This window comes from Alligator sinensis, unplaced genomic scaffold, assembly GCF_000455745.1.
Source record: "Alligator sinensis unplaced genomic scaffold, ASM45574v1 scaffold360_3, whole genome shotgun sequence".
In the NCBI taxonomy this organism is placed as follows: Eukaryota; Metazoa; Chordata; order Crocodylia; family Alligatoridae; genus Alligator; species Alligator sinensis.
Window position 1 is genome coordinate 760,646 of NW_005841977.1, and position 15,110 is coordinate 775,755.

A 15,110-nucleotide genomic window follows, 5' to 3' on the forward strand; every position below is an offset into this window, starting at 1 on the left:
CGATTGCTAAGTGCCTCAGAAAAACTGTAGGGGAAGCACATCCCTTTCTTGTGCATCACATCATAACATGAACAAATCTTAGCAAGCAGTAACTGCTTCTAACAGCAGGGTCCACAAATGCTGTGTGGCCAGGGCAAGATGTAAAAAATTAAGAGAAACACATATGCTGTTATGCCTCTTGCCCTCCAAGTAGGACACTGGAGTTGCCAGCTATACACACTGCTTGGAACAGGAGACACTTAATTGCTGGGTCCCAAAAAGGTTTTTGGGTTTTTTTGTTTTCTTAAAAAGGGATTTCTTTATAAAAAAAAGCCTCTAAAGCCACAATTCACCTTCATTCTATCTATAGCCAGAGACATACCAGCTGGCTCTGCTCTGACACTACAGCACACAAGCTGGCTGTGGGTGGAACGTGGAGTTTGGCCCAGCATCTCCAATTTATTTCTGGAGGAGGGCATGCTCCTGTGAGGTATATAGAGAAGTTATGAAAATAGTGTTAATGGGCTCTGATGCATCCTTAAGGAGGATGGTTCCTACAGGGTCTCCTGGATTGTTGCACCCTCTCAAAATATCTCTGAAAATGCAGCCAGCTTTACTTCTGGGGAGCGAGCAAGTGTTTGGCACGTGGTGCAGGCTGGTTAGCCAAGCTATTCAGCACATGTTGTGAGTTCCTGAACTCTCTCACTCTCTGCTGATGAGCTGGAAGGGAGAAGTCCCAACCAGTCAGGATATTTCATTTCCCCCTTCCCACATACCGCTGTTTCTTGCTCAAAGCGCTTCAGCATTTGCTCCATTTGCAGTTGGTGTTTGCTGTTTATTTGGGCCTGGCTCCTGTGCTCCTCTTTCTGAAGGAGACGCAGCTCTCGCAATTCCTGGCGCCTACAGGTTTTAAGGAGGAGGAAATAAAGAGTAAAATTCAAGGTTGGGTCCCTCATCAGGGCAGGCAGCATTTGTAAGTGAAGTAACATGGGAGCAGAAATGGCATCAATGAATGGGCAGGAAACAGAAAGCACACTGTCACCTCCTAATGTTCAACTGTTACTGCTTTGAACATGGGGAGCAGGGTAGATGCAGACTGAGTGATTGCTCCCAGGGCTGTATTGCTGTTCTCTGTTTATAGGAAGGAGAAATGTTAACAACATTAACAGGTACCAGAATGTCAGTTTGTACTAGCGAGACCTACTCACCAGCAAAATAGTAAATGGGAACCATACTGCTTGGGACATTTGAAAAGTGCTAAGGTAAAACTCATGACATCATTATAGTGTAGGAACAACCCTCTCCTAGCCAGCAGGAAAGACGTGGCCTGCTACATCCTGTCCGGTTTAATTTAAACTGGTCTCTAAAACAGACTTCAGCATGAGCTACGACTGTTCAAGTTCAAGGACTGCCTTCACCCCCAGGAATGACTCTGCCTCCGGCAGGGGGTTGGACCGATGGAGGTCCCCTCCAACCCTACTGCTCTGTGATAAAACCTGGTGGCAGGAAGAAGAGATCTTCCCAGAGTCTGCCTGTGTATCAAGGAGCTGTAACACATCTCTGGACAAGTCATTTGCCTTGTACCAGAGCATCTAACAAGCAGCAGTCTTGGCCTGGTTTCAGAGGCACATCAATGCTCACTTTCCAAGGTTACAATCTGGCTTGGTTGGAAATTGCAAAAGGAAAAAGAAAAAAAATCCAAAGCTTTACATGTGAAATATGCACTGGGACTTTCACTACTGTGCCTTAATGTTTCATGCGTCAGTGTAACACACGCGTACAGATGCCTGGTGCTCTACTGGGAAAGCCACTTCAGAGCAATTTCCTGTATCAAAACAAACTCTCGCTTCATTAAGTCAATTGGCCCAAAAGGACAGCTCCTCTCCACTGCAGCCTTAGAAAAAAGAAAGCAGTACCTTGGCATGTTCTAACAAATAGCAGGAAATAACTGATATGAAACCCTCAGGTGGAAAAAAAGGTGCAAGGAAAATGAATAAAGCCGCTAGGCTCGGCTCACATTGAATTGCAGCCTTCCTCAAACACATTTTAGTGCGGAAAGCTGAAGATTTTCAGCCTTTTCCCCATCCACCTGTTGCATAGGTGGAGTGAGCCAATTAGTAAAAGAGGGGCCCAATTCTCAATTACTCCATTTCTGAGCCTGAGGCAAGAGTGGCCTAAGAGTGGCCACCTTTCTATTCTGCAGTGCTCAGGGCACCTGCTTGGCCCAATGTACAAGCCCCTGAGGTGGCTCTAAATTATGCTATGCTTCCCACAGCCTCTGGACAAAGCAGTTCTGCTAAATTGGAGGGCATGGGGGTAGACTTGCTGCCCATCAAATTGATTCACTGCAACTGTTTAGACTGCTCACTCTAACCAGCAGCAAGCAGAAACCAAACCAGGGCCGTCTATCTCTAATGAAACAACTACTAAATTACCATGGTTTAGCTTCCATTTACCATGGGATAGAACAGACAAGTGAAACAGTTGCAGTGGATCAGTGTGATACATGACAAGCCCCTCTCCCACCTTAACTCAGTATTATTGTTCTGTCTGTCCATACTCAGAGAACAGGTAATGAACACTTTGCTCCAGCTATTTATTTCTTGTATGGGAGAATGAGCAGACTGGCATGGCTAAACCTCTGTGTAGGTTACATTCTCAGAGCATTCTTTAAAGCTATATATAGGAAGCCTGTAACAAAGAATCACACCCAATAATTTTTATGAGCATTTCATTTCACTGTGGCTGCTACTAATAACGAAGTTAGAAACAGCCTCTTCTGCCCATGTTAAAGATCCGAGAGGTTTGAAGGCTATAAAAAAATAATGGAATCATAAAACTTTCAGAGAGGCTGAGCATGCTGAATACTAAGTGATTATCTGAGTCTATAGCCCATCTTGGCCTTTTGCTGACTAAAGTCTGAACAGACAAAATAGCAGAGGAGGAGCTCCTCTGGAGGTTCTATTAAGTTATTTTAACCGAGCTGATGTTTTGGATTGACAGCTCTAGAAACAGGAGTAAATTTGGACACAGGACAGACTTAGAAAGCCAGCAGTGAAGCAGGCTTCCTCCATGGACCACCCCCGGTAAGCCTCAGCCTTGAATTTATTATGGGAGAGAGAAGCTAAATTTGTGCATCACACGGAGCTCCTGCCTCTGCTGGTGCTGCCAACAAGGGTGCTAAGGAGGAGATCCGGGGTTTGGAGACAGTTGCTTAAAGTGAGCTAGAATGAGCTCACCAACATTTCACAGAGGTCGCCTGGTGGAGCATTAAAGTCTCCCCCAGGCGCGTGCAGAGGCAGAGGGTCTGCACTCCATCACTCGCCCTCCGTACTGGCTAAGCCAACCCTCCCACCTGTCCAATGGCCATCCTCCAACTTGCCTGAGGAATCGCATTTCTTCATCTTTCTTCTCATCCTCACTGATGATCTTTGAGGTGGTGACACTCACTTCCACTCCATCCACCACAAACTTCCGGGTCCGCTTCAGCGTCTTGTTGTGCATCCTCAAGTCCTGATGTTCAGAAGGAGAGAAAATGGGCCATAAAGTGCAATTCTAGGCTTATCACACACTGGGAGCGATGGCTGTTCCTGGGGCCTCTCTGACAGCTGAGCACAGCAGCCAGAATGCTCAAAATCATCCTATTAGCATTTTTAAGGATGGAAATGTCAGCCTTCCAGCAGTGTACACAAAAACCACTGCATCCACCAGAACTCATCAGCGGGTTTCTAGCTTTACCTCAGTTCACCTGCAAGTTCAAACAGTGCTCTCTCATTTGAGAGAGCAGAATCAGCTCTGGTCACATTAGGATGAGTTTTTTATTCTCCTAATAAAAGCAATGCTTAAAAGAGATAAAAGAAAAGCAATGCACTGACTAGGGACCCTCACCTGCCTACCTGGCAGTACAGGAAGCTGATGAACAACATCAAGGCAACTCTGAATTACATTTAGGAATCTATGGACATCATTTTTGTAACGTACTCCCTTTTAAGCAGCTCTCAGTCATTTCACCATCAGCTGCTGCAGCTCACAGTAAAGAAAGCAAGAGCAGAGGGAGTGCTGAGCACCTTCTGAATTAGGATCTAAATTTTGAGCTGAGCCAAGAGACGCCACCATGGCCCAGAATGTGGTGCCTCTCTCTCTTTCTCTTGTTATTACTTTGCTGATCATCAACTGCTTTGAGAACATGAAACTAATGAGCAAATCCCAGGTCCATTTTCACTAGCAGTGGTAGGAACAAGTGCCAAAAGCTGTTTGCACTCTCCCTCAGCCATGCTGCCAACTGCAGTTACCATCTGTTCCTCTGGAGATTATGAGCATGCCATTAGGCAGGGAGGCATGGAGGACTGGGCCTCATAATTACATTTCCTCGGCAAGAGGGAGGTAAAGAAGTGACAAGTCATGCAACATTTCTGATATTGGCCCTACAGGTAGAAGGAAGAGCTGAAGTGGGGGCAAAAAAAGAGCAGATATGAACTGTAGGGAGTTGCTTCTCTTGCCTTCCTGGAAAGAATTACTATAGCACTAGAGGAGGTTGTAAGAGATTCCAGTGAAGCAGCAAAGCTGACCGCTTACTGTGCCCAGGAAGTGCTGGTGGCTAAATTCAGCAACAAAGGGACCAGTCAGAATCAGGGAACTTGAGGCTTGTGTGGGCAGGAGAGCTGCACAGGGTAACTTATAGCTGTTTTTACACCAAATATAAACAGGTGCTGCGAAAGCCTGAGTGGAGCCCTTTGTATAAGACCAGCTCAGTCTGGTTTAACTTAAGGAAGGACTCAGCAAGCTAACACTGAGAGATAGCGCTCCTTTCCCCAGCATTTAAAAACCTAGGTAATGTCCTGAATTAACATGGATATTGCAAAGACAACTGTACAAAAGTTAAGAAACGCCAGGCTGCCTGTCCAAACTTAATTTAGCTCCTTTCGGCATATGCAACATGATACTATCTTTAATTGTAGGAATAGCTATTAATTTCTCACAGCATGCCTGTCTCAGTGCACAGTTAATGAGCAGCTATTAGATGTTAACTTCCTTGTTGCTGAGCGAGTGGGCCTATGCCTTATTTACTACACACAGTTCAAACTGCCTTCACGACTGAAGCATTAATTTCCTCGCAGGGAATTCTATGGCTCTCATCACTACACTATCCAAGTACTTTAAAAATAGCAGTAAACTTATTTTTGCAACACCTCTGTAAGGCAAAGTGGAAGCATCTTCCTTGCACACATTCACTGATGGCTAATCTTTCCAAGAAAGAGACAAAAATTTTTTGCTGAAAAGTTTTCCAAAGATGGATTCTCTAGAAAACTTCCCCAAAAAGTCAAAGTTGGAGCATGCTATAAGCTGGTGATTCTCAAGCAAGGCGCCGTTGTCAGCCTGGGTGCTTTGGCATCCTTTCCAGAGTGCCACACAATGTTAGCACTCTGAGGTGTGCAAACATGATTCACAAGACAAACTCAGAGGGTGTGTCTAGATGAGTGCGCACGTGTGTTTCCCTGGGGACAAACAGCAATGCCACAATATGTGCCGCTGCTATTTGTCCCTGGGGAACACCCAAGTATGTGAGCTCTGGCACGGCAAGTTATCTCAGGTGGGGTATGGGAGGCTGGGCCAGCACCTGGGCTGACCCCAGCAGACTTACCTGTGGTCCTGGGGGCCTCCCAGGGCTCCGGTGGCAGTGATCCGGCAGTAGGCATCTGGCTGGTAGCTGGAGTGTGGCTCTGGCCAGCCAGGCTCTGGTTTCAGGTGGCACATGCTGCCACCCGCTGCCCTGCTTTTTTCCTCTGTGGAGTTTTTTGATGCTGAGATCTCCCAGTGTCAGAAAAAATGCCTGCACTGCAAATCAGCAGGCCAGGGAACGCCTGCATGTGCGGCGCATGCGGGGCGAGATGCCGCAGACAGATCTGCAACGCTGCATACTGCATGTGTGCGCTTGTCTGGACGTGCCCAGAGATTTAATATAGGAATCCATAGCATTAAAACCATTCCAACCTGCAGCGATCTTTCTGAACTCTTTGCAACAGAAGAATTACCCTATTATTTTTCTCTAGTCAAAAAACCATTGACAATTAAGAGCTGGCATTTCCCAAGGGATGCCTTGAGTCTAAATAGGTTGAGAATTGAAGCCAGGGACTTAGACTGGAATGTGCTGGGCTACCCTAACTAGAAACAGCCTTATCAGCTCAACCTGTCACAGAGGCAGCCACACAAGTTTAAATTCACACCCTAAGCTAGATAGATGCTAATCTTCATACAAGCAAAGCTCTTCGTTCTGTACAATGCACATACAGCCCCTCCTACTGACAGAGACAGGAAACCTGTGAAACCATTTCTATGGTGCATGTAAGTGGATGAGGAGCAGCAGCCAGAAAGGTCCCTGTTTTCTCTCAGCTCCCTCCTGCACCTGGTCAGTCTGAGACAAACAGACAAGCACAGCTACTTCCCAAAAGCATAAACAGGAGCCCCGGGAAGCCTCAAGTCTTGCCAGAATACACATCAACTGGCAGAGCGCTGATGCCCCAGATCCCCTCCCCACGGCTCAAGGTGGGGGCGGTACCACCAGATAGGAGGAAGGGAATTCAGCACACAGACCTCTGTCTAGAGGGGACCAAAGTCAATGTTAAGTCGCAGGAACGACAGAGAGGAAATTTAGCTTGGGCTCTGTTTTCACAGCCGAACTGTCATACATGCTACTAACAACTGCACTTGAGTTTGTTAATCGTATAACCAGATCAAAGGCAGAATTTTCTATACAACGGTATATTAGATACCCTTGCCCTTTAAGCCATCTTCCTGTAATAAACAGCTACTTAGAGAAGTCAGCCAAAGACTTCTGCTAGGCCACATGTGTTAGCATTCTCCCTAATTGTTTCCTTGAAAGGAAAAGTGAGTGCTTTGGTTTTTTTGCAGGGAGAGAAGCGAGACTGTGGTTCTACTACAGCTGGAAGCAACTACTGCAAAATCATCCCGAGAGCACCCTCCGAACAAACACAAGTCCCTGCTAGTGCCTGGCAAGGCCTCTGGATCCAGTGCAGCATTCCCTGAGAAGCAGTAACCCCGTTTGAAAGGTTCCCAGGAAAGCAGCTTCTTTTCTAGGCAACAGGGTCAGTAAGATTTGATCACACTGGCTAAGAGGCAGGAAAACAAGACTTACACTTTGGCTAAGACACTGATCTCAGCCCCCCACTTCCCTTCCCCTCCCACCCTGGGTTGGACAAGTCACTTCATTGGAAGACCTAATTTGTCATATTTTACAGATGTGGATAATGTCATGCTATTCGACTCCGGTGAGGACTGATGTGTGTGTAGGGCCTGACTACATAACAAGGCTGCGCTGTGGTTAGCTCTGAGACTACATAAAGAGACGTCCAGGACCTCAGGACAGATCCACTAACTAGAGACGTGCTCCAGTCCCCAGCATGTGTTTTGGAAAGGACTAAAATCAGAAGCTACCTTCCTGGTGACCTTTCAAGCTGGGTTGCTGCTTCCTGTTGAATACAGCAGGGGATCCAAAGATGACCTCTTTGCTCTGAGCAGGATCTCGGGCTAGCACAGATCAGCTCCCTCCTGCTGGAACAGAACCTCGGCCTCTTTTTTTTTGCTCCTTGCTCCCGGAAAAAACACCCCCAAAATGGTGTGCATTTCCCCTTCCAGAGAAACAATTCGGCAGAGTGCTAACACATGTGGCCTAGTAAAAGTCTTTGGCTGGCCTCTGTAAATAGGTGATTACATAGGAAGACTGGTAAGAAGGCATGAGTCTGCTACACAAGAGCAGTCTCCCGGCATTAGCAGGTCTGTATGAGCGGTGGGCTCCCGAGGGAGATGCCAATTACTGTTCTCACAGCGAGAGAGGAGCTGGGGAAGGAATTTTGTTAAGAATGCTATTTGGGCATGTTCCTGTGCCTGGAAACCATCACTCGCACAGACAATTAGATAGAGATCTTGTACAGTACACACACATCTCTGGCTCTCCCAGTCGCGCAGTGCCTTATTTCTCCTTTCAGGGCTCAGCGAATGTCACTTAATTTATTTTGCCTCTTCAATCAAAGCAATATTGACCTTTCCTGCTCAGACTTGCAAACATTCCCACCAGCTTCCATAAAACCCTAACTAAAGCCAAGATGACTGGGAGATCTTAGATCAAATCGCTGTTTAACCTGACACAAGCCAGGCCCAAAGCACAGCATATTTGAAGAATCATAAGCGACTATAACCAAATTAAGTTGTCTCCTCATATCAGTACAGTGCTGAAGGAAAGAGTTTTTACTTTTCACACTGTGGCTTGTTCAGACTCTTATGCTGATGCAAGGGCATGGGTGGGAGCAGTCCTCCCAGCCTCAGGTTTCCCACTGCTTTATCAAAGACCTAAATTAGCTGCAGAAAGTAAAACCTTCATTAGATTTCAGTGGATTGGAGTCTGGAACTGTCAAGAGCATGCAGTGTACGGTGGCTACCCTGAGAAGGCCTGCCCATGCTAACTAAATATCCACTGCCCCATACCATGATTTCATAATCATTATACACCATACATAACTGCTTCCTGATACACCATCCACTGTTGAAAGTGCTGGAGAGAGACCAGCATTTTCTGGCCTTGTTTTTAATTACAGGGCCATGAACCTGAAAATGGGAATGGTGGATAATTTGATGAGCTTTTCTATTTGCCTCATCTAACTGCATTCCCCTCTGCTGGGATAACAACTTGTTGAACCTTATTGCAGAGTTTGCCAATTCAAGATAATTGTTCTTGGGCTATGCACCTATAAAGCTCTCTGCACTGTCCTCCATCATCATCCCCACTCATCCCTAAGGGATATAGATCATCATGTACCAGAGACAGCCCATTTTTTCTTCCTTGGCCCAAGACCCATCAAGTTTCCAGAAGAAGATCCTTGGAGAAATGTACTAGGACTATAAAGAAAGAAGACCGTCTGTCTGTCTGGAAGGATTCAAAGAAGTCTTTTAGGAAAGAGTACAAGTCTCCTGATATCAGCATCTGAATGCTCAGTTGCACCTACCATGAGCTGCACATACGCCCCCCCACTAGCATGACTACCCATCCTTACCTTCAGCGACATGGATCCAGATCCACTCTCCCTATTGAGGGACAGGTCACCAGACAGAGAGATGGTGAGGTCCATGCTTTCTGAAGCAGAAGTGCTGCCAGAATCGGAGTCCCTCTTGGATCGGTTGCCGGTAAACTGAGTAGGGGAGTCCAGACTCCCATTAGCAAATCTTTCCTCAGCAAGGTTTTCCAAGTGGCTGCTTTCTGGATGGTTCCCGGCACTCTTGCACTCTTGGTTTGCTGGTTCCAGCTGGTTGCTTTGGTGGCTAACGTTTCTCTCTGCCGCTGAACTAACCTCAATGTCTAACAGTCCTGACTGGGGAGAAGCACCTGGTTTTCCCTGTGGGCTGGGAAGAGTTTTCCCATCATCCATCTCAGAAGAGTCAGAGCTATTGATGGTTTTCATAGAGTTCTCACTCTCTGGCTTGTCATTGTCACTGCTAATCCCTTCATCAGAGATCTTGTCACTCTGCTCATCAACAGCATCCTGGGTTGGCTCCACAGGTAAGTTGGGTCCATTCATCACTACCGATTCTGGACGTTTCTCTCCCTCAAAACTGAGCTGGCTCACCTCAGAGGGGTCTCGTTTGTGAGTACCATGGGGCTAAAAGGACAGGGAACAGAGACAGTTATTTTCACATATTTACAAAGGGGAAGAGGGAGGGGGTGAGACATAGGCACAGAATTATGTAACGACCAGGGATCTGGGTTTTCCGTTTCCCATGGAAAAACAGCGAAAAACAAGGATTTTCCCTTTTGCCAGAGGAAAACACAGATTTCCTATTTTAGCAGAGAAACTTGCAGATTTTGCAATGAGCTGTCTGCAGGCTGCAGAGTTCCTGCCTGCAGGGGACTGGGAGGGAGCAGGAGGGCATTCAGGTAGGGGGCACCATGTGCATATATGGCCACCAGGCAGCCTGGGGAGCTGCTCCTGTAGGTTTGGGCGGGAGGATGGGAGGGGTGGGGGGAAGGTTTCAGGCCCCTGTAGGAAGAGAGTGGTCAGGGCTGGGGCTGCTACCCAGCCGGGGGGTGCATGCGGCTGCAGGGCCCTGGCGGGGGAGGCTCATCCAGAGGGTGGGGGGGGTGAGGCCAGCTCCCTGCTGCTGCATACATTCCCAGGGTAGCAGGGGGTACCTGTGCCCCCAGATCTGTGCACAGGGAGGGGTGGGGCCGGGCTGCCTGCTACAGGCTCAGGCTCTCTGCCCTGCTGCCTCCACAGCCCAGCGGGTGTGATTTGGCAGAGTGGGGCCATGCAGGGAAGCTGCCCTACCCTCCCCTCTCCTCCCATTCTAGCAAAGCGTTAGGGTGAATGCTGACCCGCTGTGGTCCAGAAAACAGGATCCACAGACAGAGGCTTGGATTGAGCTGTGAGGGTGATGCTGGACTCAGTGAGCACAGAGCACCCAGACTGCCTGGATCTAGAACTGCACGTCTTGCCCTCATATTTTGGCCTCAGCGCTTTTCAGAGCTCAAACATGCAATACTCTTTAGAACCCAGGAGTAACCAGCACCTGGGGAGATCCCCCGCTAATAGCTTTACTAGTGTTTTAGGACAGGGGCGTGGCACCTCTTTTTTGCCTTTGATAGGAATTCACTCCCCAAGGTGGGAGACCTGATCTCTCTTTCACCTAAAAAAGCCCTGGGAATAGCAAAGGGCAAGACATGTAGCAGTGTTGTACCCCTCATCCACTCTGCACTCTCCGTTCTCAAAGCCTTTTTGATGCCAGGAATGCTATACTAAGTGGTCTCTGTTTCAGAAAGCTGTTGCAGGATGTGAAAGCAGCATTCCCACCTGCCTTCCTGGGACAAGTGCACTAACAAAGAAGCAATCGACAAGCGGTTCTGAAAACCCTCGAATGGTGTGTTTAGCTGGGGGGAGTGCGTGGCTCTGGGATACTGAAGTCCTTGCAGGTTGGCCTGGGAGATTTCTAAGGATGCTGCATTGAGCCCAGGCTGTCAATTCTGTCTACCCTTGGCAAACACTGCCAGGTTTTAATAGCTTCCCCCTTTGCAGCAGGGAGGGATTTTGATAGCAGTTGCACTGTGGGAGTTGAATCTCTTGCTTGGATCAGGAGAATCCTGACACTCACTGGCAATACTCCACAGCAAAGCTTCCCAGGGGCCTCACTCTGGCCTACTTCCAGGGCCTTTAAACAGTGGCATTGGAGACAGCTTTGCCAATGTCCATTACCCTGCAGTCTCCATCCCAACCTCCCATCCCACATCGTGCCCTTATTGTTCACCCTCTTCTTGGCACAGCCCTGGCCCACTTCATATGCAGGCAAGGCTCCTTAAACCAACAGGAGTGGAAAGATGCTGACTACTCTTCCCTTGGGTCTGGGTTCAGTGAAACTGCCTCCAGCATGGTTTCCTCCTGTTGAGTTCAGACCCACAAAGGGAGGAGGCTGGCTCTTCCTTACACAAAGGATACGGACCACTAGTTCACCTGGCTGGCCAGACTGTTTTAGTCCCTGTTCCAAGTCGCAGCTTGCCACTTCCTCTCAGTCCCATGCTCACGTCGAGGAACCAACACCACCATAAATATTCCAGCAGCAGCCAGAACCTACCGCTGCTAGCGAAACAGAGCCAGGACATTAACACACTGGCCTCACAGGGACAGGCTGTCACTGCAGCCTCCACTGACCCATGAAGGCAGCATGGTTGCCATTGCACTGAGCTGGGGGTCAGTCATGGAAAAAGCCTTCGCTGACCTTGGAGCTTGTCAACCAGTCTAACAGGGCTGCCATGCTGCTGGGAATCCAGCTTTGCCAAAAGCAGCAAAACGCTGTGGCTTCTTCCTCTGAAGGGAAAGCCTGGCCTCCTAGCTGCATTGTTTTCCAGCAGCCTTGGCACGCACGGAGCCGTGGCCCCTCCTGACTCAAGGAGCTGCCTTCCTGTCCACCTGAATGGAACTAACAAAGGCAGCAGCCTTCCCCCCACGGGAGTCTGGGAGAGAGAAGGTTAAAACAAAGTCACCCCTTTAAAACCAGAAAGCCCCTAGGCCCTTTTTCCACAGCCGCCTCAATCTCCAGCTAGAGGAACTTTCCACCCTCAAAGAAAATTAAGAGACGCATGGAAAAGGGGTGGGAGAGGGCATGATCGTGACTTACAGATGCAGGTTCTGATGAGTCATCCTCTTCTCCTTCCTCCCGATTGTCTTCAATTTCCTCCATCACTTCAGCCTTTGCCTCTGCCACCAGCTCACGCAGATCTCGGTTGCTAGTAACTTTTTTCACAAAGGGATGCTAAAGACCCAAACGTGTGTGTGTGTTAGAGACAGCCCCCCTTAGTACAGGCCTTATCCGAACACACTGGGGCGAGTGGACTCTATGCCCGTTAAAAAGAGCCCAACAGCTCTGGGGCAGGCAGAAAGTATTTTCCATTTTCAAGCAACTGTAAAAACCCAGGTTTGGCTTTTACTAGCTTCCCTGGGCTTAAATAAGCTCAATGCACCCAAAAGGAGTCTCAGATATCCCTTGAGCAATCCAAGAGCCTCGCAGTCAAGGACATGGTTTCTGCTTTGAGTTGAACCTCTTTGTACTTGTGGGCTTAAATCCAGACCTTTGCATTGATCTGAACTCAGTTCTGTGCACTAAAAAATGTGCATTTGAGAGACATGCCGAGGTCAAGCGACGGCTCATGCAAGCATATGTTCTAAACATGGAGCGGCCCTGCTCCGCACAGTATCAACATTTACCAAACAAAGCGACAGCTGCATTTAAACAAGAGGCTTTTGCTGCAGACACCATAGTTTAAGAGCTCCTCTCCTTGACACTTACTGACTCAGGGGTGGGAGCTGAGATCTCCCTGTCAGCTGAAGGGGGGAGCGAAATCCTTGGGATCCATATGTGCAAACAGAGCAGAGGAATGTGCAACTGAAATTGGGGTCAGATCTCCCAGCACACAGAGCAATATATTTGTGTTAAGCTTCATCAAGAGGCTGGGGAGTCCCTCTGGTTTGCTGAGTGCATTGTCTACTTCCTGTTATTGACTAAGGTAAACAGTCACTCGCTGTGAACTTGTTGAAGTGGCAAACCACAGGCAAGCACATTTCTTTACCATCTATATCCAAGATCTCCACTCTGGCTACTAGGCCAGATCCATTTTCCAACGCAGGAGCTATTAAGCTGTTATTTGTGGTGCACACAAAACAGAATACTCCGAGGTCAAACAAGATGCTCCACCGACCACCAGGCAGGGTGGGTAGCACACGGCACATGTGCTGTCGATATTCAGAGTGTTTTAATAGGCAGGAGAACACACTTTATAATTTTAGGGGAAGGAAGAGGATGAATTAACTTGGAGCAAACTATGCTGGTTGCTACATTAGAAATCAGAGTTGTTACTGAAGTCAAGATCAGTTTTGCTACGGGCTGCAGCAGGAGGGCTCAAGCAGAAATGGATTACCATAATTATTTAGAAAATGAAAGTTCCCAAAGTGCACTTTCCTAACAGAGAATGAGATTAGGAACATCCAGGGAGGGCATCACCAGCAAAGCAAAGGACTCTGGAGATGCACAAATGAACTACAGGCTTACAGAGAAGCCATATGTTTGCCTTAAAGCTTCCCCATATGTTTGGGACATGCACAGATTATTCAGATACTTCCTATTAGGTGCTTGGGGGCTTCATGACAAGCTTAACATAAAAATAACACAGATCTGAAGGGTTCAAAGCCCTTGAGAACGTCCACCTACCTCCAGTAGCTGTGCTGCACTTGGCCGAGTCTCAGGGTTCTTATCGAGGGCAGTCTTCAGGAAGTCTCTGAACTCTAGGGACCTTTAAATGCACACAATCACTGGCAAGGAGCTCAGAACAAGGAAAGAAAGATCAGATCCCAATGGGCTGCAGTGTTTCTATCTGTTCTCTCGCTCTTTCCAAGCTGTAGCCTGAACTGCCTCTGTGCACAATCATTTCATCCACCTTGGAGGAAATGCAGTGAGCGGCTGATTTTTTAAAAGGAGAAAAGAACAAGGGATCTGGCTAATTGGAGAATTGGATTTTCCCTTAATCCCAATGCTACCAGCTGGCAGGAGCAAATCCCAGGCTGCCACTCAATCCCAACTCCTGTCATGGAGCCAAGGTTAGACAGATCATAAAGGGTGTTTGGGGTTACTCAACATGACACAACGCCTAGTGCTGGCACTGCCTAACAGCTAGGATGCCGGAGACCCTTCCTTTTGACTCTCCTAATTTAAGAGATAGCCACAAGACTTGCTGAAACACCCAATATCAAATGTCTTGCACAGCTCTGGATCAACACAATAGCTGCAAATATTTGAGGCAGGCCTGTTCCTCAGTTTATCTGGGTTTTTTCTGTGTTGCCAATACAAGAGAATGCTCTGGTTTCATGGGAGGGTTTTAGTTTGTCAGAACTCAGATCTATAATGAAAATCCCTTTGATTATGCAAACTAATTCAGTGCTCCCCCAATACGCAGCTATTCGAGATTATGTGAGATCTTGTGGGGGTGTGGGAAGGGGACACAGAGAATCATTTGGATTTGTTCTAAAAGGATGACGTTTCCCCCCAATTGTAGGAGAAGAATTCTGCCTCATGGTAAATCTGTACTGAGACTGAAAGGGATGCTCATCTTCCAGTGCAAAAATCCTCAATTTTGTGTCTCATGCCTTTAAGAGGGGTCACTGTATTGCAAGATTTGTAAACCTGTGGATGCTGCTGTAAACCTTCTCCTTCAGAAAGCTGAATACTGTCTTTAGAGCAGTCAAGTGGGAAGGAGCCCCTGAGGCTGGAACTCACAGCTGGTCGCTAGTATAGCTGTGCAGAGGACTGATATTAAAATTCCAGGTCAATGGCTCAAGTCAAACAGCAATGTTACAAAAGCCTGGACTTCTCTTTCCTCCAAATGCCATATCACTGGGAGCTATTTGTATTCCAGGCTTCGCTATATAGATTTATTCTTGGGACGGATTCTATAGCATAAAAATGCAAATATGTCATTGGGAAAGAGCTTCCAACCTTTAGCCTGTGCTCATTAACAGGCTGTCTTCTTACCACTTAGAAGGGCAGTTGAGTGTGGGAGGGTCGGACTTGGCAATCTTCACAAG

The 15,110-nt window shown here is 47.6% G+C and overlaps 1 protein-coding gene across 1 annotated transcript in view; it reads right to left on the reverse strand.

Annotated features, from left to right (window-relative positions):
- STK10 (serine/threonine kinase 10) overlaps window positions 1–15,110 on the reverse strand; it is a 77,033-nt gene that overhangs the window by 6,747 nt on the left and 55,176 nt on the right. Inside the window, exons 6-11 of the mRNA XM_006021060.3 lie at window positions 15,058–15,110; window positions 13,741–13,822; window positions 12,154–12,288; window positions 9,045–9,647; window positions 3,362–3,492; window positions 756–879 (exon numbers count right to left, since the gene is read on the reverse strand). The exon at window positions 15,058–15,110 is cut by the window's right edge and continues 160 nt beyond it. Of these exons, the coding sequence (XP_006021122.1) occupies window positions 756–879; window positions 3,362–3,492; window positions 9,045–9,647; window positions 12,154–12,288; window positions 13,741–13,822; window positions 15,058–15,110 (1,128 nt within the window). The remainder of the gene's footprint in view (window positions 1–755; window positions 880–3,361; window positions 3,493–9,044; window positions 9,648–12,153; window positions 12,289–13,740; window positions 13,823–15,057) is intronic.